A 27,132-nucleotide genomic window follows, 5' to 3' on the forward strand; every position below is an offset into this window, starting at 1 on the left:
GGTCTGAGTTTGGGGAGACCGGAACTGCAGGAATTTGGGCAGAGAATCGGAGCTTCACAGAATAAGAACGCCAGAAATCTGCACAGGAGACCCCTTCAAATAGCTACTGAATACAAGCTTCTCATGTATAGAGTGCATTTCCATGCAGCCAGCTGAAAAATTAAGAACTCACGCAGAGGCCAGGGACACTAGAATTGTAGCCAGCCAGTGTGGGGAGTCTCTGTTAAATGCCCAGAGCACCCAGTAGAGACCCCAGAAGAAAAACTCTTCTGCAGTAGGGCTACACCTGCCCTAGAGTAGAGGTTATACTAGACCCACCCTAACAAAACTTAAAAACAAACCTTGAAACAATCCAGCTGACCTATGATAATTTAACTACCTGCCAAAACAAACTCTGATGTTCTTTCAAGGAAAGTAACAAAATCCAGAGACTTAACAATGAACAATATTCATCAGGCAATCGGAAACCACTGAGTATGCTTCCTCTAGTCACATCTGGGAGAATTTGGAATCCATGAGTCCAGGCAGATAACAAGTAGGTAAATAAATAAACATAAGAAAGGAGGGTTCCTGCTTACAGTAGAATGCTGTGTACCAATCGAGAAGCATGGAGAACACCATATAAGTGTTGGTGGGGCAAGAATCATCAGAGACTGCTAAATCTAAGGGGGAATTTTGATGATGAATATAATACTTGCATGGTCTTAAAGTGTCTCCGTCACACTGCTTATTAATTGCAAAAGAAAAGAATGGTAAATATACAGTAATTGACCAAGAGCTGGCATGTGTAATCAGAATTCACCAGCGAGGGGTAGTGGACGCTGTGGGCTTCCACATGTGGTTCTCTGAGAAGGCCACAGCATCACTAATGAAGTGTTCTGGCCTGAAAGGTATAACCTGAATCAATTCATGAAAAAACAAGAGAAGGACCCCAAATAAGGGGCATTTTATTTTTTGAAAGATGATCGTGTTCTTCAAGGTGCCCTTATTATAAAGACAAAGAAATGCTGTCAAATGCTGTACTTCAGATTAAAGAAGACTAGAGGGACATGACAATAAAATGCAATACCTAAACTAGGTGGGGCCTGTCACGGTGGGAAAAATGCTATAAAGGACATAAGAGAGTCAACTGGCCAAATGGAAAAATGGACGGTAGATTAGAAAAAGTAGGGTACCACAGTTGTATTGATTGAGGTTGATAATGTACTGTGGTTATATAAGAGGAAGTCCTTACTCTCAGGACATACACACCGAAGTATTTAGGGACAAATGAGCATAGTGTATGCAGCTTATTCTCAAGTGGTTTAGAAAAAAAATACAGCACATGGGGAAAATGTTAACAACAAGGTGAATCCGGGTAAAAGGTAGGTGCCCTAAGTACTATTTTTCTTCCTACAACTTTTGCATACATTTAAAATGATTTCCAAATAAGGGTTTTGTTCTTTTTTTTCTTAAACGCAGGATAACAACTACTAGATCTGAGGAGAAGCAAACAAACAAAAAGCAAATGTGATTCATAAGGAGAAAAATCTAAAAAGTAGGCAGAGAAAAAAAAAAGACAACCCAGAGAATTACATGGATAAGAATGACTGATGACTTTTCATTTGAAACAATGCAGGCCATACGCAAACAACAATTTTCAAGTCCTGAAAAAAAAAAAATCTGCAAAAATCTATTTCCAACTCAAAGACGAAAGAAAGCCTTTTTCAGGTCAAGAAAAGGTGAGAGAATTTGTCGGCCGTCAGACCTGCACCAAACAAATGCTAAAAACAGTTCTTCAGGAGGTAGGAACATGGAACCAGATGAAATCTTGGATTTATACCAAGGATTGAAGAGTATTAGAAACGATAAATACAGGGAAAATATGAAAGACTTATTTCCTTCTTGAAAACATGTCTTTAAGAAAGCAGAATGACGCCACATCAGGCGTATAGGAGGTAAGCAGGAGAAACAGGATGGGCAGAGCTGGCCCCCGTAGGAAGCGACGCTGAGCACGAGGGCAGCGGCAGAGCTCAAGGGAAAGCTGAGCCTGTTCTCCACATTCTTTCCCAAGTTCTGCTCTGCCAGTGACTCGGTCTCCCCAGGTCCTCCCATAACCCCCACCCCCATGCTGATGTCACCCAGAGTTTTCTCCTGTGATCTCTACCCACCCCAGCCTGTACTCACTTGCCACGGCTCCCACCTGTGGGTTCACCTTGCCACCCACTTCCTTTTACCCCCTTTTCTGAGAGCCACTCATTTTATAGACCTTGTAGGCCGTTTTTCATTCAACAGTTTAAATAATGTGTCTAGTTTCTAAACTTGCATACTTTTCTACCATTCCTGAGGTTGATAAAAGTATTCCCATAGGTTAAATTTAATTTGGGACTATAAATATTTGTATTACATCCTTTTAAATAGGTTTTCACCATTTTTTTTTTTTTTTTAAGATTTACTGATTTATTTTAGGGAGAGAGAGAGAGTGCGAGCACGAGTGGGAGGGGCAGAGGGAGAGGGAGAGAGAATCACAAGCAGACTCCATGCTGAGTGCAGAGTCTGACCATGTGAGGCTTGATCCCAGGACCCTGAGATCACCACCTGAGCTGAAACCGAGAGTCAGAGGCTTAACCGATGGCACCACCCAGGCACCCCAGGCTTTCACCAGTTTTATGTAGAGTTATCCTAGACCAGGGCTTCTAAACTTGAATTGTTTACAAATCACCTGGGTTCAACGTCAATTCTGATTCAGGAGGTCTGACACAGGGCCTGAGTTCTGCATTTCTAAAAAACTCTAGGGTAACACACAGACTGCTGGTCCTCGGGTGACATTTTGGTAGGAATGTCTTAGACTCTTTTTTCCCTCCCCATCCCCTATGTGACCTTGATTTTGATAATTAACCCAAATTAATTCAAAATGCAGCTGGCTTTGATAAATGGCTACATGGTTGAGCTAAAAGTATTATGCAAAATAACTAGTTTCATTAAAATACATTTAATTATGTCCACTTGCAAAATATCTATGATAGGATTTCTTTGCTCAAAGGGCCAGACAGGGTTTTCTTTCTCTTTGGGAAAGCCATTACGTAGTTCTGCTAAAAAAAAAAAGCCTACCAAATCTGTTTTGACACTTTCTCAGGTCACCATCCCTTTAAGGGACCAGCCCTGTTTTGGAGCTGGAATGTGAGGGAGGAGAATGCTCATCTCCTCAGGAAGGAAAAACATCTTCTCTTGAATGGAAAAGAAAAAAACATGAGGGTCCAAGCTACACAACTGCCTTTTAGGCTCTTCTCTTCCAGAAGAAAGCAAACTGGTTTCTCCTTGGGAGAACAGCAGAAAGAGCTCAGAGAACAGGAGCTAATGTAAATCGTGGACTTTGCGGTGGGGGCGGTTATGATGTGTCAGTGTGGGTTCATCAACCGCACCAGTGTGTCCCTCTGGCGGGGGGAGGGGGCTGTTGATAATGTGGGAGGCTGTGTGTGCGTGGGGGCAGGAGGTATATGAGAAATTCCTACACCTTCCTCTCAGTTTTGCTATAAACCTAAAACCACACTTTAAAAAAAGAAAAAAAAAAGATAGGGCAATAAGAACAATTGGAACCTTCTCTCTGATAACCTGTATATCAGGAGTTGACTCCTGGAAGCTGGATGGCTACATGCAAGGCCCAGGGCTAGAAATGGCTATCCAAAGGGGAGAATTCAAAGGTTTCTTTGTAAAATAGAATAGAAAAAAAAAAAAAAGCAAAGTTAGATGAAACAGATAAATGATGCTACCAAGTTTTTATGTTTCTTTAAAGTCCAATCTAAATTTTTATTATTTTTGCCCCTTCAAACATGAATGACTTAAAAAGGTAAAAATAATAACTTGACAGTGCAAAAGGCTGGCAGACAGCACCTCATCCGAGTGTTCCAGGCTAACAGTGTGCGCCGAGGGGGCACATCACCTTCACGTCTTCCTGCCTAAAATGCAAAACCTCAAGCTAATCACAAGAAAACAGACACGCTCTAGCAGAGGACATTCCAGAGAATGTCCAGGGCTCCTCAAAAGTGCCACAGTCATGAAAGACAAGGGAAAACTGAGGCACTGTCACAGAATGAAGGCAGCACGTGCAAAGTGGTTCTGGATTTGAGGCTGGAAAGGGGACATGAGTGGGAAATCTGATGAAATCTGAGTGAAGTCCACAGTTCCGTTGATGAGATTGTGCCCACGTGAATTTCTTAATTTTGATCACTGTACTCTGGTAAGGCAAGATGTGAGCACCAGGGGAAGCAGGGTGAAGGCTGAACAGGATCTCGCCGTGCTATTTTTGTAGGCTTACTGTAAATCTGACATTATTTCCCCCAATTTTTCAATTATAAAAATTACTATCACTTATTATAATTAGAACTTAAAGGCCAGTCGCTACTTAGCATTTTCACTTTAGTGTGAGCATATATTTTTGTAAAGATATAGTAATAGAAGCACGTGCAAATACCCTTTTGGCTTACCTGTACCTAAAGCCATGGGTGCTGAAATCACAACCTGCTGACACCCCCAACTGTTGGCAGATGCCCCGGAAGGCTGGCCTTACAAACCCAAGTGGAAGGGCAGAGGCGTTTAAAAAAAGCAACAACCTCACCAAGCTCTGGGAAACTGATCCTGAAGGATTGAGTGTGTGTGTAAAACATCACTTCATGTAATTCCTATAGACACTTGCTTTCCAGAACGATGAAATGAACAAAGAACAAAATGAAAGCTTTACTTACAGAATCAAGAAAAACTAGGCTCTAGAAAGATTAAGCAATCCATGGCATCATGAGGAGATCTTCTCCATGGCTCTGATAATTAATTTTCCCTAGCCTTGGGACTCAATCAATCTCTTTTGGAAACAGCATGAACATTCCCCTGTATGGTGACTAGAACTCGGCTGATTAATATAGGCATTCACTCCATCTCTGTGCAGTAAATCCATTAGAACCCAGGAGTATGGCCTGGCTTCCAGGCAAAAAGAGCCTAAAAGAATTCCTGATTGAAGTTAAAAAACAAGTCTTGCCCTGTATCTGCCCCAAAGTTCATTCTCAAGATTAACTGCATATTTGTCAAGCCATGTTTCAACTCCTGTTGCATGAAAGAAGTACTTGTTTGAAGAGTTTACCCGAGCTAACAACTATAAAGCATTATATGTTGCACAAACGAGTGTAATTATTAGAAGTTTTATTATTCCTTTTAGGACATACTGTGTAATATGTTAAAGGAATTCTAGCACTTTCCTTTAAAAGCCCTTATCCTTTTTAATCAGTGGGCAATATTTTCTACCTTTATATGGCTTTCTAATCTTATGGAGTGAATTCGTTGTTCTAATAAAAAACCTGCAATGACATTATATATCCCTCTTCCATTTTCACCAAAGTAACTTTTTTTCAAAAAAGAGCAGAGGAAAAAGCAGGAAACATATTATGACATGAACTTAAGTCTGCGAATTTCCTTTGGGGTCTACAAAGCCCGGGATAATCTCCTATGGAGGAAGCACTTTTTTTTAACCACTCTGCACAGCAGATTGCTTTGGGATGGGTCGGGGGGGGGGGGCACTCGAGGTTTTGGCAAAAGACTCACAAAGCAAACGCCATGAATATCACATTCAGCTGCATGGCCGTGGCATTCACAGGGTTGACAAATTCCTCCAAAGAGTATTCCATCCACGCGGTAATAGCCAGGGAGGCAGGACTGCAAGAGAGGAACAGGTGACACACGCAGGGGAAGGCAACCTTGTACATCATGCAAATCATCTTCTCGTCAATAGGTTAGGAACATCAACTGCTCCAATTTCCGTAAGTAGAGAAACATACTTCCTTCCCCCCCGCAACTTCTTTATTGAGGTATCATTTATATGTCATAAAACGCACCCATTTTAAGGATACAGTTCACTGATTTTTTAGTAAACTTACTGAATTGTGCAACATTGCCACAATCCAGTTCATTTTTTTTTAAAGATTTACTTGAGGGAGAAAGCATGCACGAGCAGGGGGAGGGGCCGAGGCAGAGGGAAAGAATCCTAAGCAGACTCCCTGCTGAGCTTGGAGACCTACATGGGGCTCGATCTCATGACCTGAGCTGAAATCAAAAGTCAGATACCCAACTGACTGAGCCACCCAGGCCCCCTTCCTCCTTTCTTTCTTTTTTTTTTTTTTAAAGATTTTATTTATTTATTTGAGAGAGAGAGAATGAGGGACAGAGAGAGCATGAGAGGGAAGAGGGTCAGAGGGAGAAGCAGACTCCCCGCTGAGCAAGGAGCCCGATGTGGGATTCGATCCCGGGACTCCAGGATCACGACCTGAGCCGAAGGCAGTCGCTTAACCAACTGAGCCACCCAGGCGCCACCCTCCTTTCTTTTTATAGGTAGAAACACGCACACCAAAACCTAGTGGCGATACAATGGGTCAGCATCCACCTTCGAGGTACCTGCCACGATATTACTGAGAAATCATGTAACACTCAGCCACTTCACCAGTGTTCAATCAAGTGGACATTTTTCTCTCAACCTGATTTTGTTTTCTTTTGGGTAAGAGTCACTAAATACTACCATCAAAGTGTTCAAGGGTAGGTCTGTGTCAAACTGCATCAGGTGAATTGAGCAAACATCACAGGCGTGCTTTCATGGTATTCATGGATGCTGTCCCCTGCCTGGGAGGAGCAGAGGGCCATCCCAGACAGTCATTCATGTCATTCTCAAGATGACCCTGAGAACCATTCTATTTTATAGACATGGAATCTGGAACATGGAACAGTTAGACCCCGTGCCCACTGTGCCAATGGAAAGATTCAAAGTCGGAGAGACACACCTCCCAGACCTGTGGCTACAGGGCTGCTTGGGGCTGCACCAGACATAAAACGTGTTTCAAGTGCAGACGGGGGAGTGATTTTTTGGGAGGCCAGCATGCTCCCATGGGGTCATGGGAGGAGGGGTGTGGATCTGGTTTTTACTCTTGTAAAAAATATTAAAATTGCATTTTCATTATATGAGTAATATATATATGCATTCATTCACACTGACCTTGTGAAAGTCCCCTTAACACCTCCATGCACCACGTTCCCGTCAAGGACAATGGACTAGTCTACAGATGGGCACTGAGGGGGAGCTGCCTGGGGGTCTGTGTGGTGGCCACAGGGATCTCAAGAATACCAGTCCCCACCTATAGCTGCCTGATTCCTTATGTCAGCTCCTAATGAAAGAATGAGTTCTTCTGGCTGATAAAAACACTTATGTTAAGCTTCATGTGCTTCCTTGAGCGATCATCCCCTGTATATCAGCACATTTTCCTCTGAACCCAGGGGACCTGGAGTTCCCCTGCAGCACCTGCTCACTGCTGCCCCCTCCTGGTCTAGCTGGCCTGGGCTCCTACTTTATCTACCAGCCCACCCACTCTCACATCCCACATACTATGAGGTAGGCTCAAGGTCATTTCTCTGGTAAGCTCACAGGACTTAGGTCCTACAGATACTTCCTTGGCCTAAAAATACATGTCTTTAGATCTAAAAAAAAAAGTTCATGGGGTCATAAAAGAAAAAACCCTGTAAAATATTTAAAATAGAAATAGAAATATTTAATTAAAAATCTATATCATGAAGCACAGGCCAACTTTATTAACTGCAAAGTGTATAACTGATAAAGATTTGTAAAACAAATTGTAAGTTAATGGCCCAGAACTCACAGCCAATGACAAGTCAGTCTTAAACACGGGAGAGGCAGGACCGTGTGGCGGTTAATGGTGCACATGACACTTGGAACCTGATATAACTACTTCCTAGCTCTTTCCTACAGAAAGAGGTTAGGATCGTGCCAAATACATAGAAAGTCCTCAGCAGGAGAGAGTTATTATCAATATTCATGTCCAAATAATTTCAAAATATATTTCAGAAAATTTTTTTAGTGACAGATTACTTTTACTGGTGATCGCAAGTGCATTCTCACACACTTCATTGTGAAGTAGAGCTCACCCAAGTTAACCTAGCTGGGGGCCATAAAAAGTCTCAAAACGGGCCTGGCTTTCTAGGTGGCACGCTGGTGATTTGTAAATGTCCAGACGCAATCAAGTTCAATTCTCCTTAGAAATGCCAACTACGGCATGGGCAGTGCAACTTTCTGGTTGACTAAGGCAAGAGGGTAGACTGAAATCGGGCCATTTCCACGTGTCCCAGGACCCCCCTGGAAGGGGCACCAGACTGCCTTAAACATTGTGACTTCCAGTATTCCTAAAGCCGCCCAAAGTCTGAGCCAAATGTTAGGTTTCTAAAATTAAAATTCAAGTGCGGGTTATTGTATCACCTTTAATGTGCTTTTTTTCTCCTTAGGAAAGAACAAAAGGAGATAGGAACCGAAGAGGAGCCTTACCTCACAGGAGATCCCTGCGTAGCCTTGGGGACATTCGCAGTGTTCCACCTCAGTGGCCAGCGCCAGGTCTATAACATTAGGGCTGGCTGTATCCAAAGAGACAGAATCCAACCTACCAATAGACAGAAGTCATCCCGTGACTCAGACGCCTACCTGCAAATGACAGCTAACATCTTGATGAAGGTGGATTCTTAAAGTTTTGTTCAAACAAAAAGGTGATGTGACTTTTGTAAGTAACTACAGATTTTCCCACCAATATGATTTCTGAAAGCTGTCAGTATTCTCTGGAAGGCCTTTGCAACATTTGGTGCAAAGAAGAGTAGTTGCCCAGACAGCTGTGGGAAGGGTCTGACGTTGCCCAGTCTGAGTTGAAACACTTCCGAAAAACTAACCCATTCAATCATCCTATCTCAAATACAGAGATTGTTCTTAAATGTATAATTCTGTGTTTGCTTTAGCTGTGTCCAACGTGCATGCGTAGCCATAGCCTGGCATTGCCAGAAATTGACCTCCTGGAAGGAATAACATTACCGAGGATGGGAACATTAGCTTAAATAGACAGTAAAATTTAAGACCGTTAACATCAGGAGGGTAAAAACAAGATACAAGGTGGTCCAGACACTTGTGAATTTGTCAGGCATTTCTCAGAAAACCACCCTGAAAGTTTCTGATCCTGATGTCAAAATGATCTCCTACTGAGACACACTTATCATGGACCACTGTCCTTACATCGTCACTAATATTATAGTAATAAAAGTATTTTGAAGGCAGCCAGTTCCATTAGTTGTACCCTTAAAATAATCAAGGAAAATATATTACACTGAAAATACATCATTATTAATAGATGAAGACGAGATTGAGGACCCTCCCCATGAGCTTTCCCTCTCTTTCAATACACACCTGTAAAGAGCCATTTTTGCAGAATTGTAGTTGGCTCTGATCAAGAGATGTGTCACGTTGGCAAGGACAGTCATCAGCTGGTCGCGATCTATCTCCCTTTTGTTATTAAAATCTCGAAAGTTCTCCGGCACAAGTCTGACCACGTTCAAGTACTCTTCATATGGTTGTAATGCCAGGCCCTCAGCCTGGGTGCTTAAAGTGAGTCCATTTCCCTAATATTTAAACCAAGAGGAAATACCTTTGTAATTCAACTTCATGATCAAAAAATAAAAGCAAATTTCTATTCAGCAGTGTGGCTTTTCATTTGTGCTTAGGTTCTCAGGGCAAACATGTGATCGTGTCCACAACTCTTGGTTCGGAACGATAGGAGGAGAGCTGTTTCCTTGTATCCCCCTCAGAGGGATTCAGAGAATAAATCTATAGGCTGAGTCCTGCGCTGGGATCTCAGAAGAGAAACAGCATGTATGTGCACATAACTTTCCTCAAAGCAATGAATCTGACACCCGTCATCTTTAACTGAAGAGCAAAAGTAGAAAAGTATATAAAGATACCTCTAGCTTTCCACAAAACTGCCATTCCCAAAAATGCTTTATGTCATCCCGATCCCACTCATCGCAGGCTGGATGGGGGCGGTGCACATCATTAAAGGTGCTGGGAGAAAGGGACGTCTGGGTGGCTCAGTCAGTTAAATGTCTGCCTTCGGCTCAGGTCATGATCCCAGGGTCCTGGGATCCAATCCCACGCTGGGTTCCCTGCTCAGCAGGGAGCCTGCTTCTCCCTCTCCTTCTGCCCTCCCCCCACCCCCACTTGTTCTCTCTCTCTCTCAAATAAATAAGTAAAATCTTTAAAGAAAAATAAAAAATAAAGGTACCAGGAGAGGGGGCAGACACTGCAGACTAGAACCCGAGGTGGTTTCTTACCTTTGGGAAAATTTCCAGTGAGGCTGAGCTGGGTCTTTGAGTGATGGGGGTGGAGGGGGAGTGAGGGTACAGTGGCTGAGGACAAAAATGGCAACCCATCTTCTGTCCCCACACCGCCAAGCACTGCTGCCTAAGCCTTCATGTGGGAGGCAACGTGGCAGGAGGAGACAGAGGGACTCAAAGGGCTGACAGGGTACTTCCAACGTCAGAGCAAACCCCTGTCTCCCTTCTCAATGTGAAAAGATGGGTCAGCTTCGGGGATTGAGGGAAGAGCCCCATGTGCTGTCTTGAGGCAATTCCAGGAATGGGCCCAAAGAGAACTGTCACACTCAGTCTTGGTGGTGTCTGGATGAGGCAAAGCCTTGCTGAACGGCCACCTGGCCCTGTGCTCCCTGCAACTATGGTCTCTCTTAGCCACTCAGAGTCATAAACTGTCCCCCAGCTAAGCCCTTCCACTCTACGGCAAAGCAATGTGAAAGCAACTACCTTAATGATGACATCAGCGTGAGACATGAGGTCCCCATCCACCATCTCCACGGGAACATCATAAGACACCGTGTACTTGAGGAAGCCACCAAACGCAGTCAGCTGAAAGAGGTAAGCGAGAGTGAACACGGAGGGCACATGACCACAGCCCCTCTGTAAGAGGAAGTGGTGGCCAGGATCCGTCGGGAGACAACCCGGCTGCAAGGTAGCCGAGTGGCTACGGTACGTAAGGGAGTCCACAGTAAGGCAGTGAAAAGAAAGCATATTATACGAATATGCTGTTTAACCAATATTACCAAAATGCAGGATGTGATTTAAATGTACAGAAGAAAGATGTGCTCCTTCTTAGAGAAAGCCCAAGGTGAACGAGCACCAACTTCTGTGAGTCACATAGGAGACGTGTATTTCACTTAAATTTTTTAGGATTTAGGAGTCAGATCCATGATGATAATCCCAACATTCTGATCTCCTTGCACTGCTCGTAGAAGAACAATAAGGTACAGGACTCATCAGCTAAAAGAAGGACTAAAGGTTTTTCCTCCTGGTCATAGCCTTTAATACAAAATGGAGATTTTCTTTGTGACAGGTGTGTGACCCAATATCAGGTTCAGAATCCAGTCTTTGCACCATAAAATTAGAAAAGTGATCTTAACAGAAAAAAAAAAAGATCATTGACCTTTGGTGATAAGACCACATTATAAAGAGAGCACATCTTCTAGGATTATAATTTGAAGGGAAAGAAGAATCATTTTCAAAATAAACACTACTTAAACCTAAGTCTAAATAAAATAAGTTATAGAATTAAAATATAGCCAGTAAATGAAATAGAAACTTCCCAGGCTATAAGACCTGCACTACGATGAAACATATACTATTACTTCAAAACAAACCAAATGCACAGGGAAGGTAAGCACGGAACTCGAGCCACTGAGATAGATTCCACAGGGTGTATTTTTGGATCATCAGAATCTGGAGAGAAGTGGCAATATTGGGGGCGTCTGGGTGGCTCATTCAGGTAAACTAACCTTTGAACCAAACTGCCTTTGGTTCAGGTCATGATTCTGGAGTCCTGCAATGGAGCCCCGTATGGGGTTCCCTGCTCAGCGGAGAGTCTGCTTCTCTCTCTGTCTGCCCCTCGCCCCTGCTTGTGCTCTCTCTCACTCCCTCCCTCTCTGTCTCAAATAAAAAAAAAAAAAAAAAAGAAGAAGTGACATGATTGGTAAGGAGGAAGGGAACAACGGCAGGTTAAATCATATTAACCAAATTTCTACTTGGTAGAATCACCACTTTGCATTTTCTTAAAATGGGAAGTATTCTATCTTTGCTAAATGTGAATGTTAGGTGAGAAAGAGTCTGTCTTGATAATGAAACTGGCAGGACACCAGCCCCAATGCCCAGCCTGTCCCGCCCAAGTGCCTTCTGTGCCAGGCTCTCTACTGAGCCCTGGGCCTAAAGAAAGTACAGGGCTAACTAAACAAAGCAGGAATTTGCCCAACACTTCACAGAGGCCCAGGTGATACAGGAACGCAGAGGAAAGTGGAGAGCCTGTCATGGGAGGAGGGGACAAGGCTTCCTACAACAGCCTGCCTATGACTGACGTGGCCAAGAACAAAGTTCATAGTCTAATGATGTAATAAAGTCACCCAAGGCTAAGCAAGACCATGTGAGTCAGGTGTAAGTAAATGCTGTATAATTATCTGTCAAACCCTCTAGTGAGCCTGAGACGACTTAAATTGCCAACAAGAAGTTCTTTCCTAATGTGCTCTGAGATCTTTGCCCGAGATGTCACTTCTGGCGATGGCCCTACCTTATTTCCAAGGTAGGCCTCTGGGGCCAACCAGTAATACTTGGAAGTCAGCCTCTGCAGGACCACCGTGTTGTTGATGCTAATCCGATGACGCCCACCCAGCGCATCTTGCTGAGACAGGATCTTGCTTGGACTGATCAGGTCGGTGACCAGCCACCCAGACATATCTTTCACCTTAAAAAAAAGATTCAGAATTTCAGAATATGAAATTGAAGTCCCCTGAGATTTCACCCAGGCCAGTACTAATATCCCTACAATGAAGAAACAGACTCAGAGAGCTTAGCTAAGGACAGAGTTAACACACTGTGGCCACAGAACCACATGACTCATGACCCTTCTACTTGTCAAAGGATCAAGAAAATCTGAGAATGAGTCAAACACTCTCCAGATCCCCAGATCAATTATAAGCAAGTTGGCGAGCAAAACTATGGCAGACATGGATATATATTTTAGATTAAAAAAAAAAAATAGCAAGGACCTTAATAGAACAGCTTTACCAAAAAGCTGAAAAATGTATAAAAATAACCTCCAGATCCTATTCTTCTGATTTATCATCTACAAAGAGATGATAAACACCATCACCCCAGCATGGTAGCCACAGGGATTCACCTTCATTCTTAGATACTGATTGGGATCCCCACTCCCTCCCCCATGTTGCTCCCACTCCTCACCAACCTGCCAGGGATGGAGGGAGGGAGGGAGGGAGGGAAAGGAGAGTCAGGGACTAGCAACCCCCCTACGCTGAATACAGCTTTCCCAAGATGGCCATGGGGAGGCCAGGTGGTTACCACAGATGAGCCCTGTGCCCTGTGGTCCTCCCTAACCTCAAGCCATCACACTGTCCTCCCAGGCACCATTTGACATCCCCCTAGGACTCCCCATTCCCAGAACAACTGAGGAATCAGTTGCCTGCCCTCATAATCCCTATGTCACCTGTTGTTATTCCTACCCTCACCAGGTTCTCTGAGCTAGAAAATTCTGCATGAATCCATGTCCTGATGTGCTTCCTGGCCTGAGACCAGTGTGGAGCAGTGGGTCCCAGAACTCACCTCTGACCCCACAACCAGATGCATTTTCCCATAGAAGAAATTGAAACATGATACATTCTACAATACCATAACATCCTATTGTTTGGATAGGGAAATATATGTAGGAACAAACACGTGACCAAGAAAGAAACTTCTGTAACACTTTAGTAGCCGGCTGCCCTTGATCCATGCCAATATCATTCCAAACGGCCGGGAGTGGTGGTACAGGGAAAGGCAGCCCCCTTGCTTTAGAACACAGCTCCCAGAGAGCTCCTTTGAGGTGGCACATGTCTTATATTCGGGCTCGGGGAAGGAACCCGCACCTGACTGATGGACCAAGAAAGGCTGTCGCAGACGTCAGAAACGCCAAAGCAGAAGCACTCTGAGCAGCCCTCGGGGTTTCTCTCCTTCAAGTTATAGAATCCTGGCTTGCAGAGGTCACAATTGTCTCCCTCAACATTTTCCTGCACGGAGTAGAGAAAAGATTTGAAACCAGTGTGTCTAGGTAGATAGAATAAAGTGACATTAACAAGAAAGATGTTTGGTGATCCAGAAAAACAGGTAAATAAATAGATACTCTGAGGAGACGTAAAGCCTCATGAAGTCATTATTTCCAGAACAGATATTTTGAAATTATGACCACTTAATTTTGTAGGCGAGAATGAGGGTCAGGATCCTAGAGCTCGGTCATTTATATTGAAATAACATTTTTCATATTGTTTTGTTTGAAACCTTCCATTTTTGCGGATCTTTCAAGAATTTTAAAACCTGAGGAGGGCTATATAATTGTTTGTCTTATTAACAAATACTCAAGATTATTTTCAGTCACTTATAAAATGTGCTTAAGACTCTGCTTACATGGGAAGAAGCACAGAAGATATAATGGGAAGTCCCACAAATTATAGTTATCATGGGAAAATGGATATTAATATCAAATTGCAAAAAACCCCCACCTCCGTGGTACCCAATGACTGTGTTTTTTATCATTGTCCAATTTTTTTAAGAGAAATCCAAAATAACATATCTGCCTTATTTGACATTTTTACAAATTTAGTATTTACCTGGTTCTCCTCTAAACATTAGGCTGGAACAGAATGTCAGAAGAGATCATGGCCCAGGCCTAAGAAATGCAATATTTGGTTTCATCTTGGAAGTCACAGAAATACCTCCAGAAGAGATGGCCATTGCCCAGAAGGCACCAAAAAAGCAAACTGGGTGCCCATCTAAGGCCAAGGACATAGACTGTGACAGAATGTCATGCTTCTCAGGAAGGTGTGGGTAAGCAGAATTCTATTTAAACCTTGCTGCTTTGCTCAAGAACTGATCTCCTGAGCCTATGGAATGTGTTGCTTTCTTAGGACACCTCAAAAGAAACTCAGGGTCAACTTTAACCCCCACGCATACCTTACAGAGACAAGGCTCTGAGCATGGGTCCTCGTTCACACTCCCAGCCCGACTGCACTCACAGCGGACGCAGGCTGGGTAAGCCTTGTAACCAAATTGGCAGCGATCACATTTTTCTCCTGCATAGCCTTCCTTGCATGGACATTGACCGGGCCGCTTCCCTGGGAAGAAAAGGATGGCAATGGCCCAACAGGAGGGTAAAAAGGTTAAAGCAGGGATTGGCAAACTATTTCTACAAAGGGCCAGAAACGAAATATTTCAAGCTTTTTGGCCAAAGAATCTCTGTTGCAATTACTCAACTTTGCCCTAAGTGCTTGGGAGCAGTCAACAGATGGGCATAGCTCTGTTCCAATACAACTTTACTTACAAAAACTGGTGGTTTGCCAGATATGGCCCATGGACCACAGTTTGTCAACCCTTAGTTTAGAAAAAGAAAACAGAGATGAAAAACAGAGTCTGGTGGGAATGTCAAATTGTACCGTGACTTTGGAAAACAGTTTGGCACTTTTTCAAAATATGAAACACAGAGTTACTCTATGACCCAGCAATTCCACTCCTAACCATTTACCTAAGAACAATGAAAACATACATCCACAAAAAAGTTAGACATGAATGTTTATAGCAGCATTATTCATAATAACCAAAAAGTGGAAACAAATGAAATACTCATGAACTGATGGATGGCTATATAAAATGTGGTACATACATACGATAGAGTAGTATTCAGAAAAGAAAAAGAAAAAAAAAAAAAAAGGACCAAAGTACTAATGGAGGCTACAGCATGGATAAACCTTGAAAACATGATGCTAAGTAAAAGAAGCCAGTCTCGAAAAACCATACATTGTACGGTTCTGTTTATATGAAATGTCCAGAATAAGCAAATCTGTGGAGAGAAAGATCAGTGGTTGCCTAGGGCTGGGGCGGAGGGCATGGAGGGAAGTGGGGAAGTGGGGAGTGATTACCAACAGGGAAGGGGTTTCTTTATGGGGTGATGAAAATGGTCTATAGTGGGCTGTGTTGACGGTTGCACCCACAAATATACCAAAAAAACACTGAATCATACACTTTAAAGGGGTGAATTTTATGGTAGTGAACTGTATCACAAAATAAAGCTGTTGTTGGTTTGTTGTTGTTGTTGTTGTTTCTGAAAGCACAAGGGAAATGGTAAAGGGCAATGAGCACTATCTCTGATTTTAATGGCAGCTCTGAAACTTTCAGTTGTGTAATGTCAGCCAAGTTTCTTAACTGCTCTGAGCTACAGCTTCCTTGCCTATAAAATGCATTAAAGAATTTATATCTGCTATGGCTGAATGTTTAAATGATGTATTTCCTAAAATGAACCCAGTCAAGGGTAATTGTGACTACAATCAACATCATCCTCATTATCATTAGCATCCCATTACCAGTCCAGTGTAAGGATTAATTCAATTACGTAAATTACCCTCTGCATTGTGGGTGGGCCCCCTGGTTGGCACATCCTTCCCGGCTGATCAATATCATTTTAACTGCTAGTGACTGAGAATTTGATGAGGTCACAGAAGTCTTTGAACAGATGCAACCTTTTCAGAAGATTCTGGTTATTTGCAAGCCCTTTGCCAGTTTTTGTAACAGAAAGAACACTGACATTTACAAAGTTAGCAGGAGAATTTGTTTGCTTTGCGAGATGTTGTATGCAAAAGCCTTGTGAGTGTCTTCTAAGAGCTAAATAGAGGGATTGTTATTTACTGTGTTCCCCACATGGCCTTAACCTGAGCCTTATTTCTTCTCTCATCAAATGCTCAATTATCTGCTCAAATGTCATTTCATCACCCCAACATTGCCCTCTTTACACCCCATCTCCCTCCAACCACGACTCCCAATTTTGCTTCATGCCCACAGGACTCCTCCCTACCCAGACTGATATTATGCGTGTACTTGTTTGTTGAGTGTCTGTCTGTGAGCAGGAATTTTGATCATCTTGTTCAAGTACATATTCCTGGGCCCTAAAGAATTGCCTGACACACAGTAACTGCGTGATAAGTATTTTGTAAACAAAAGAATCAATAGAGAATCATATCACTCAATTTCTATCCAATTATGATAGTTCTACCAGGTACAAATCTTCCACCAAAAAAAAAAAAAAATCAATTCAAGCACAAAAACCAGTCAAGGACTTACCTATGTGTAAGCCAGATTGGAGCTCATCTTTAATACAGACAGAACTGAGGGACCCGAAAGGGTCACAGTCACAGGGATGACAAGGGTTGTCCTCATAAGGAGACACCTGAAAGGCAGCATTTGTCCTGGATTACCTTACTAGAATTATCAGCAATATTAGCAATAACATCAACAACAATACCAATGACAAGGTACTGGCTTTTCACTCAAGATGTGACTATTGTAATGATTTTGTATCCCCAGGGAATGTAGGTCTCAGGAAAATAATGTGAGCTCAAGCCAGAAAGCCCCAAACATTTTTTGATGGGACAGTGGCAAGTATCATTAGCAGAGTGCCATCCTTTCTCATGACCACTGTCATGGGGCTCCCCTCCGCTATCTCTCACAGCCATGTATAAGCATCACCTAGCCCAGACCTCCACAGGGAGCCAGGTGGTAACTACATATTAGGTCAGCTGAGGATGGACTGAGCACTTCCTACAGGCAAGATACAGCTGCAATAGTTTTTGGCTGACTCTTCCCATTCACAGTTAGTATTACAAAACCAAGATTACACAGCCAGTAGGGCCCCAAATCCAAGTTAAATAACAAGTGAACATCCTACTCTGAGCAAGAACACAGGACAGACAGAGCAGGAAACCGATATCTGAAAAATGCTACTAGCAGAATAAGAATATAAAGGAAATATTATAGAAGGGAATGAGTTTCCAATATTGAAGTTGACCGTTGGCGAAATCTCTCTTCCTCCTTGAAAAGGCAATGAAATTCAGCTATGGTGAAGAAACACTCTCACCTTGTATGGTCTATAATATCCATCAATACAGGTTTCGCAATTGATACCCATGGTGTTCTGCCCGCAACTGATGCAAACCCCTCCTCCTCGGAACTGTCCAGCAGTATTCAAACTTCTCCTCTGATTTGCAACACTTTCATCAAAGTAACAGTCTTGAGTTTTATTGTGACAATTACATTCTGGAGGAATTTTAACATCTCAATTAATATATTTATTATGTCCTATATAAAGAAAACCCTTCCTTCTCTAAGTTTCTATGACCGTAAAATAAATTAAAATTCCAGAATAAGTAAATTTAATAGGATATGGGCAATCTTATTGAGGACGATTGGGAGTAGTCATCAAAATTATACACATGCACACCCATTTGACCCCTCAACCTATCTTCTGGGATCACAATCCCGCAGAAGTACCTGCACTTATGAGTGATATGTACAGGCTTACTCCCCACATCACTGTTTGTGTTAAAAAAAGACTGGGAACACATGAACTATCCACGGATAGGTAGCTATTTTAATTATATTGCATCCATTTAATGGGATTCAGTGGTAATGTTTTTAAAAACAGCACTCCAATAGAGAACAAACTAATGGTTACCAGAAGGGAGTTGGGTCGGGGGATGGGTGAAGTAGGTGAAGGGGATGAAGACGCACTCGTCATGATGAGTGCTGAGTAATGAATGTACAGAACTGTTGAATCACTCTACTGTACACCTGAAACTAACATAACATTGTGTGTTAATTATACTGGAATTCAAATAAAAAAATAAATAAAATAAAAAAGAACAGCATTTCATATTGCTAACACAGAAAATTTTCAAGACACACTGTTAAACATAAAAGCCATGTGTAGGATGACATGCAAGCATGTCAGGCCCCATGGATGAACTACGTTGGGGGTAGGGATATGTTGATGTATGTTTTATTTGCATAAAAATTTCAGGAAGAACATAGGATGGAGACAGAGTGGAAGGAATACTTTTCACTACGTATTTTGTATATATTGGTGGATGTTGGAATCGTGTGAATGTATTGCCTACTTAAAAATTAAATCCAAATTAGGTAAAGAATACATCCATATATGGGAAGAGGAACCCGAGATAAAATAGCAAATCCCTAAAGATACAGGTAGGTCTCAGTACTTTAACTCGTATTCAGGTAATACGCAACTTTGGGAACTATTTGAATATTTAAGAAAACAAGTTACGTCCTAGTCCCAATGTTAAGTCATCATCAAAGTAAGCATGTTAAGAAGGAAAAACACTACATCCTTCCATTCTCAGTAGACCTACTTTCACATGTGTTCCCAGCAGAAATGGTGCCGGGCCGCCAGGGCTGCTGGTGGTAGCCCGGACAACACCTACTGCAGCCCTCTCCGCAGGTGTTATGCTCACACTGACACTGTAGTTTCTAGAAATGGAGAATACAAAATGACATCTGGAAATTAACCTGTATATTTTTCGTAACTTTTTTTTTTTAATTTTATTTGAGAGAGAGAGAAAAAGAGAGAGAGCGCATGCGAGCGAGCGCGTGCACAAGTAGGCAGAGGGCAGAAGGGGAGGAAGAAACAGACTCCCCACTGAGCAGGGAGCCGGATGCGGAGCGGGATGCGGGGCTGGATCCCAGGACCCTGGGATCATGACCTGAGCCGAAGGCAGACGCTTAACCAGTTGAGCCCCCAGGCGCCCCGCATAACTTTATTTTTAAAGGAACTGATCATGGTCACATATCCTGCATGACAGTATACCTGAGGACATATGGCTCCATCAAAGCATAGAGACATTCATTTTTAGAGAAAAATATATACACATGACCTGGTTACAAACAGAAATGAGGAGGAATAAAACAAAACTAAAAATAAAATGGGTTCATGGACAAAAAGTTTTCCAAATAAGATGCACTGATATTCAGGGTTTATAAGCTCTTATTAATAACTTTCTTGATCTTCCTAGGTTTCAGCCTCAAAAGAGGATAATCCTATTCAAGAGTCAGAGAATTTCAAAGACTGGGGGAAAAAATAACAAGTTGCTTCATATAAATTGTTTAAGAGGAGACAGGGCCTCATATTATTCACTTAGTATTATGTTAAAATGGGTAAACTTGTTTTTCTCTTGATTTAGTACCACAAACATGGAAGAGGGAGAAAATGGGAGGAGGGGAACCATTCTTTTAAAAAATATAAGCATCATTTATAACTGTGTTTGGTTTTAGCTTGACAGTCTTATAGAGAAAAGATCTTCAAAGATCATTAGGCCACTGAATTGTATACTTGAAAATGGTTAAAATGGTAAATTTTATGTTATGTGTATTTTATCACAAAAATTTCATAGTAAATACTTAATCAGAAATACATCTTCCAAACAAAAAATAAATAAAAGAAATAAAAGGCATCCAAATTGGTAAGGAAGAAGTAAAGCTCTCACTATTTGCAGATGGCATGTTAGTATATATGGAAAACCCCAAAGACTCCACCAAAAAACCACTAGAACTAATAAATGAATTCAGCAAAGTTGCAGGATACAAAATTAATGTACACAAATCTGTTGCATTGCTATACACTAATAATGAAGCCAAAGAAAAGGAAATTAAAAAAGCAATCCCATTTACAATTACACCAAAAACAATAAAACATCTAGGAGTAAATTTAACCAAAAAGGTGAAAGATCTGTACTCTGAAAACAATAAAACACCGATGAAAGAAATTCAAGACAACACAAAAAATGGAATGAAATTCCACACTCATGGATTGGAAGAACGAATGTTGTTACAATGTCTATACTACCCAAAGAAATCTACAGATTTAATGCAACCCCTATCAAGATACCAACAGCATTTTTCACAGAATTAGAACAATTCTGCAATTTGTATGGAACCATAAAAGATCTCAAACAGCCAAAGCAATCTTGAAAATTAAAAATAAAACAGGAGGTATCACAATTCCAGATTTCAAGTTATATGACCAAGTGGTAGTAATTAAAATAGTATGGTACTGGCATAAAAAACAGACATATAGATCAATGGACTCGAATAGAAAACCAAGAAATAAAACCCACAATTATATGGTCAATTAATCTTTGACAAAGGAGGAAGGAATATACAATGGGAAAAAGACAGTATCTTCAACAAATGGGTGTTGGGAAAATTGGTCAGCTACATGCAAAAGAATGAAACTGGACCACTTCCTTTTACCATACACAAAAATAAAGTCAAAATGGATTAACGACCTAAATGTGAGACCTGAAACCATAAAAATCCTTGAAGAGAGCACAGGCAGTAATTTCTCTGACATAGACCATAGTAACAATTTCCTAGATATGTCTCCTGAGGCAAGGGAAATAAAAGCAAAAATAAACTATTGGGACTACATCAAAATAAAAAGTTTCTGCACAGCAAATCAAATAATTAATAAAACTAAAAGGCAACCTACTGAATGGGAGAAGACATTTGCAATGACATATCCAATAAAGAATTAGTATCCAAAATATATAAAGAACCGATACAATTCAACACCCAAAAAACAAATAATCCAATTAAAAAATGGGCAGAAGATATGAACAGATATTTTTCCAAAGAAGACATCCAGATGACTAATAGACACATGAAAAGATGCTCAACATTACTCATCATCAGGGAAATGCAAATCAAAGCTACAATGAGATACCACCTCACACCGGTCAGAATGGCAAAAATCAACAACACAAGAAACAACAAGTGTTGGCAAGGATACAGAGAAAGGGGAACCCTCATCCACTCTTGGTAGGAATGCAAACTGGTGCAGCCACTCTGGAAAACAGTATGGAGGTTCCTTGAAAAATTAAAAATAGAACTACCCTATGATCCAGTAATTGCACTACTGGGTATTTACCTAATAAATACAAAAATGTTAATTCAAAGGGAGACTTGCACCTTATGTTTACTGCAGCATTATTTACAATACAATAATTTACAATTACAATAGCCGAACTATGGAAGCAGCTCAAGTGTCCATAGATGAATGAATAAAGAAGAAGCAGTATGTATCTCTACAATGGAATATTATTCAGCCATAAAAAAAGAATGAAGTCTTGCCATTTGCAACGTGGATAGAGCTAGGGAGTATAATGCCAAGTGAAATAAGTCAGCCAGAGAAGAACAAATACCATATGCTCATGTAGAATTTAAGAAAAAAAGCAAATGAGCAAAGGTAAAAAAAGAGAGACAGAGGCAAACCAAGAAACAGACTCTTAATTATAGATAACAAACCAATGGTTATCAGAGGGGAGGGGTGTGAAGTAATGGGTGAAATAGGAAATAGGTGATAGAGATTAAAGAGTATGCTTATCATGATGAAAAAAATCTTCTTTGTGCTGGACATACTAGGAAAACAAAACAAAACAAAACAAAAAAAGAAATATATCCTCCAAAGAAAGTGGAATAAAATTGTTCAAAAAAATGAAACCAGTTAAATTATCTGAAAAATATTTTTTACAGCATGATTTTATACCTTTCAACATCTGACTTGAGTAAAAAAACAGTAAGGCAAACACTAGAGCTATAACTCCTATTTTAAAGTTTTAATAAACTGTAAAATACTAGAACTTACCTTTGTAGTTTCATCCCATGGACAGCTACTAGCATGGCCATAACAAATACACATTCCTCCAATAGAAATGTCTTTGACTGAATAATAATACTAAGGAAAAAGAAAGTGACAAATAAAAATTAAGGCCTCTTCTATTTCAGTTCAAAGAAAATGCTGGGCTCTCCAACATATAGCTCAGCAGTTATTGGTAACCTAAAAAATAATTAGAGACACATTTTAAATTATATTTCATGCACAAAAATCCTTGTGTTGATTTAAAACAAATAATGCCCAAATGAACTCATCAACAGAAAACAAATGAGTCTAAAAGAAATTCTTAACTTGGCTGAACCTTATACCAGGCAGTCATATTCAAAACCCGTAACTGATAACCCTAAAAAACACTGAATACAGCACTATAGAATTGAATATAGTACTTTATACAAAGGATAATAACTCATGGCCAAGTAGAATTTTCCCCCAAAATGTAAAGTTAAACACACAAAAATTAGTAAATGTAAATCACCACATTAACAGAATAAAGGAGAAAAATATCATTTGATCATTTCAGTAGAGTCACAAAAAACATGTTACAGAATTTACCACCATTCATTAAAAAAACTTGGCAAGCCAGTAGAAGAGAATCTGCTCAGGCATAACAAAGGGAATCCATGAAAACCTGAGAGCTAGCAGTGAAAGATTAAGTGTTTTCCTCTTATAATAAATCTGTTCTCACCATTTCCATGCCACATCTATGGGGAGGTGCCAGCCAGCTCAATAATGCAAGGAAAAAGAAATCAAAGACACAAAAAGTGCACAGTAAGGCCAAACTCTCATTATTTGTAGATGATATTATTGTGTATTTGGGAAAACCTAAAAAAAAAAAACCAAAAAACAAAACCCACTAGAAATAATCTGTGACTTTAGCAATGTTTTAGTATGTAAAATAAATTAAAAATGGACTGTATTTCTATACACTAGCAATGAAGAAATGGAAAATAAAATTTAGAAAGCAATCTATTAAGGCTAACAGGCAAAAATGTATATTAAGAATAAACTGAATAATAGATGTACTAATAAATAATGAAACATTGCCAAGAGAAACTACAGAGGACCCAGACAGGTGGAGAGATACAGCATGTTCATGGATTAGATGATCCAATATTATCAAAGAGTCTTCCAAAATCCTTCCCAAACTGATCTATCAATCCAGTGGAATCCCAATGAAAATCTTAGCAGGATTTGGCGGGGGGCGGGGGGGGTGCAGAAAGTAACAAACCCATTCTAAAATTTATAAGGAGACAAAATGAATCTAGAATAGCCAGAGATATTGAAGAAGAACTCATTTGGACTATTTTAGTACCTGACTTCAAGACTTAAGTCTAAAAAACCACAGCAATTGGGAAAGTTTGTTATTGGCATAAAGACAAATGGTGCCAGAACAGTTGCATGCATATACAGGGAAACAAAGAGCCTTGACCTCTACTTCACACCAAACACAAAAATTAATTTGAAAGACAATAGATGTAAAAGCTAAAACTATAAAGCTACAAGACAGAAGCATAGGATAACATCTTTGCAAACCTGGAATTTAAAAAGTAGTTTTCAGAAAGGCACAGAAAGCTTTAAGTATTAAAGAAAAAATAATACATTGGACTTCATTAAAATTAAAACCTCTCAAATGTCATGGGAAAGTGAATAAGCAAGCTCCAGACAGAGAAGATATTTGCAGTGTGGATATCTGACAAAGGACTTGTACACAAAATATGTAAGTCTTTTATAGCTCTGTAATAAGGAGACAAAATGACCCAAATGAAAAATGGACAAAAATATTCGATCAGATACCAATAAGCACCTGCTCACATGTGTCATCAGGGAAATGCAAATTAACATCATAAGGAGCTGTCACCATATGCACATCAGAATGGCTGATGTGAAAATGGGTTGACAACACAAATCTGTGACGGTGTGTCATACAATAGCACTCTCACATGTTGCTGGTCTGCAAAATGGTACAACTTTCCATAAGGCTTCACAAATTCTTAAATATTAAACACACAGTTACCCCATAACTCAGTAATTCCACTCCTAGTTTATCCAAGGGATTTGAAAATATTTGTCCACACAAGCCTTGTACATTTACTATACACTTAAAATCTGTACATCTTCTTGACTATAAATTACAACTCAAACTTTAAAATTTCCTTTTAAGTGAAAAAACAACAGCTTACTTGCTGAAGATCAGATGTGGAGTCAGACCAGAGTGTGAAGAGCAGTACCACAACATTCACTACAGAATGACATTATGGGATGGGGGGAGAGGGCCCAAGGACATGATGTCAGAACCATCCCCTAGTTTAGAAAGGTGGCACGTTAAACAAAGCATATGTAATGATCTTCAATGAAATAAGAAAAAAAAGGCCAACCTGGCAGGACAAAGCCAATCAAAAAGAAAAGTCTATTTTCCTTAAACAAAATAAACTTTTCACAATGGGGGAGCTCTGCCATAGACTTACTCGTCTTGTAACAATAGGATCAAGGTCTTTAGGGTCACGGTGGCTGAGGGTCATGAGATCGGCGTTGAGGGTTCTAATGCGCTGTAAGCGAAGGCGAATGTATCGTGCGGAAGTAAACTCCAACAACTTGGGTGAAAGATCGTCAGCGCTTGGTCTGCCATTGATCAGTGATGTATGAATCTAAAGTTAAAGACATCAAAACGAACAAATGTCATTTTTAAGCATGCAAAAATATAGCCCTGATTGTTTAACTTCAGGACATAATCTTTTACTGATACTATCTAAAATCAAACCAAACAACTAGATTCTTGTAGAAACCCAACATTTGTTAATTACTACTTGTGAACACCATGATCCCAAAGTATCTTCAATGAATTTAAAGTTATGCATTCTGGCATCTCAGAGATTGCTGGAAAACTTAATGGGACCACTTCTCCCAGTGTTAAGGGTATTTTAACATGCATCATTAGGCTATGACTCTGCTGAAACAAATTCTTAATGTCCAGGACAGGGGAGAGTGAGAGAACAGGGTATACAGAAAGTTTTGTACGCCCACTCTCTTAGTCTCTGCTCTTGAAACAATGCAGGCTTGCTGCAGAATTCCTGCTGTGAAGAGTCATCAAGAGAGGTTTTGCGGTTTTATCTCATCAAGCCAGGCGCTACTAAAGAATGGCTTGTTCTTGGCGGCGCCTGGGTGGCTCAGTTAGTTAAGTGTTTGACTCTTGATTTTGGCTCAAATCATGATCTCAGGATTGTGAGATCGAGCCCCTCACCGGGCTCTGCACTGGTGTGGAGCCTACTTAAGATTCTCTCTCTCCCTCTGCCCTTCCCCGCACCCCCCTACGCTGCTTCCTCTATAAAGAAAAGAAGAAGAAGAAGAAAATGAAAAAGAAAGAAAGAAAAAAAAGAATGGCTTGTTTTTGATCATACTCTGACTTTAATGAAGTGTGTATGCCCCTCTGGGCATGGTGAGCACTGAGCTGGAATACTTCACAAGCTATCTCCAATCCTCCACATCTCCAAAGAGGAGAACTTCACAGAGAAAACTAGAAACTACTTCTTTTAGAGGCATTTTAGCGCTCCCTCTAATATTTCAACAAATGTTCTTGCCCTGGTGTCATGGGAAAGAATGCTTTAAGAGGATCTGACAGAGTTACTGAGTCACGGGAGACAGAAGACTGAAGGCTCTTCTTGAAAGGAAGAAATCAGTAAGGTGAAATGTATGGGTTATGACATCAATCATCAGGAGACTCCCGTCAATATCTTGAATACAGCCAGATAGTTAGATTAAAGATCTCTGTAATCTGTACTAAGATTGACTTGGAGTGTTCAATGTTGGCTCTTACAATGGCTATCTTTACATCTGGAGAAAAAACAGACATCATGGCGGTGGGCACAGTACCTCTCCATGCTCAAGCGGCACCAGTCTAGAATAGTAGGAGGTGCAGATCACTTCGTCATCCGCCCTGTAGGTGGGAGGTCCCCGTCTTGGAGTGATATTGTAACGCGTCAAACACTCTGTGTCACTAACTGCATAATACTGCCAGGGGCTGAACGTGGTGCCGTCCAGAGAACGCTCCAAAATCCAGTTTCCAGGTCGAGGGGCGTTAGCAGCTTTGATGATGATGTAGGCAACTTGAAAGACCTGAAACAAAGACACTGAGAAATCTCAATCAAGAAGCAGTAGCCACTGCTCAAAAATAAAGTGCCTCTTGAGAGAAGGATTGTCTGATGACCACCAATGCCTCCTCATGCTTTTGAGTGTAATTCCATATAAGTGTTGATCAGAAATAGGTCTTGTGAATGTTCTCCTGGTGGCATTGCTTTTCAAAATAAACTCAAATAAGTACTCACAAATAAATGTGTATTATTACAATCATCATTAATAATTTGGATATTAACATAAGTGCTTGTTCTCTTATTTCCAGTGTCTTTCCATCTGGATCCTGAATGATCATAGTGATATTACATTACACCAGTGGTAGCTTAAGTGTATTTCTTATAATAATTTGGAAATAACGCATCTGAATATGAGGGAAAAAAGTCATTCCACTTCGTGTGTGCCTGTTTGAATGATGTAAATCCAAAGCATGAACAATACGGAAAGCTGACAAGGATGTGGAAAAACAGGAACTCCAGTGAATTGCTGATAGGAAGGCAAAATGGTAAAGCCACTTTAGAATACAGTTTGTCAGTTTCTTTAAAAGCCAAGCCTAT

General features: G+C 40.8%; 1 protein-coding gene across 1 annotated transcript in view; it reads right to left on the bottom strand.

Moving 5' to 3' along the window:
• Positions 1–27,132, bottom strand: part of LAMA1 (laminin subunit alpha 1) — a 164,877-nt gene that overhangs the window by 75,288 nt on the left and 62,457 nt on the right. The window contains exons 4-16 of the mRNA XM_073898513.1: positions 26,318–26,560; positions 24,916–25,095; positions 22,421–22,510; positions 19,131–19,248; positions 17,840–18,018; positions 17,047–17,152; positions 14,890–15,050; positions 13,809–13,949; positions 12,458–12,631; positions 10,651–10,752; positions 9,245–9,456; positions 8,345–8,456; positions 5,569–5,679 (exon numbers count right to left, since the gene is read on the bottom strand). Of these exons, the coding sequence (XP_073754614.1) occupies positions 5,569–5,679; positions 8,345–8,456; positions 9,245–9,456; positions 10,651–10,752; positions 12,458–12,631; positions 13,809–13,949; positions 14,890–15,050; positions 17,047–17,152; positions 17,840–18,018; positions 19,131–19,248; positions 22,421–22,510; positions 24,916–25,095; positions 26,318–26,560 (1,929 nt within the window). The remainder of the gene's footprint in view (positions 1–5,568; positions 5,680–8,344; positions 8,457–9,244; positions 9,457–10,650; positions 10,753–12,457; positions 12,632–13,808; positions 13,950–14,889; positions 15,051–17,046; positions 17,153–17,839; positions 18,019–19,130; positions 19,249–22,420; positions 22,511–24,915; positions 25,096–26,317; positions 26,561–27,132) is intronic.

The sequence above is a fragment of the Callorhinus ursinus genome, unplaced genomic scaffold, assembly GCF_003265705.2.
Source record: "Callorhinus ursinus isolate GAN/ISIS: 27379988/994484 unplaced genomic scaffold, GSC_fseal_2.0 scaffold11, whole genome shotgun sequence".
Lineage (NCBI taxonomy): Eukaryota > Metazoa > Chordata > Mammalia > Carnivora > Otariidae > Callorhinus > Callorhinus ursinus.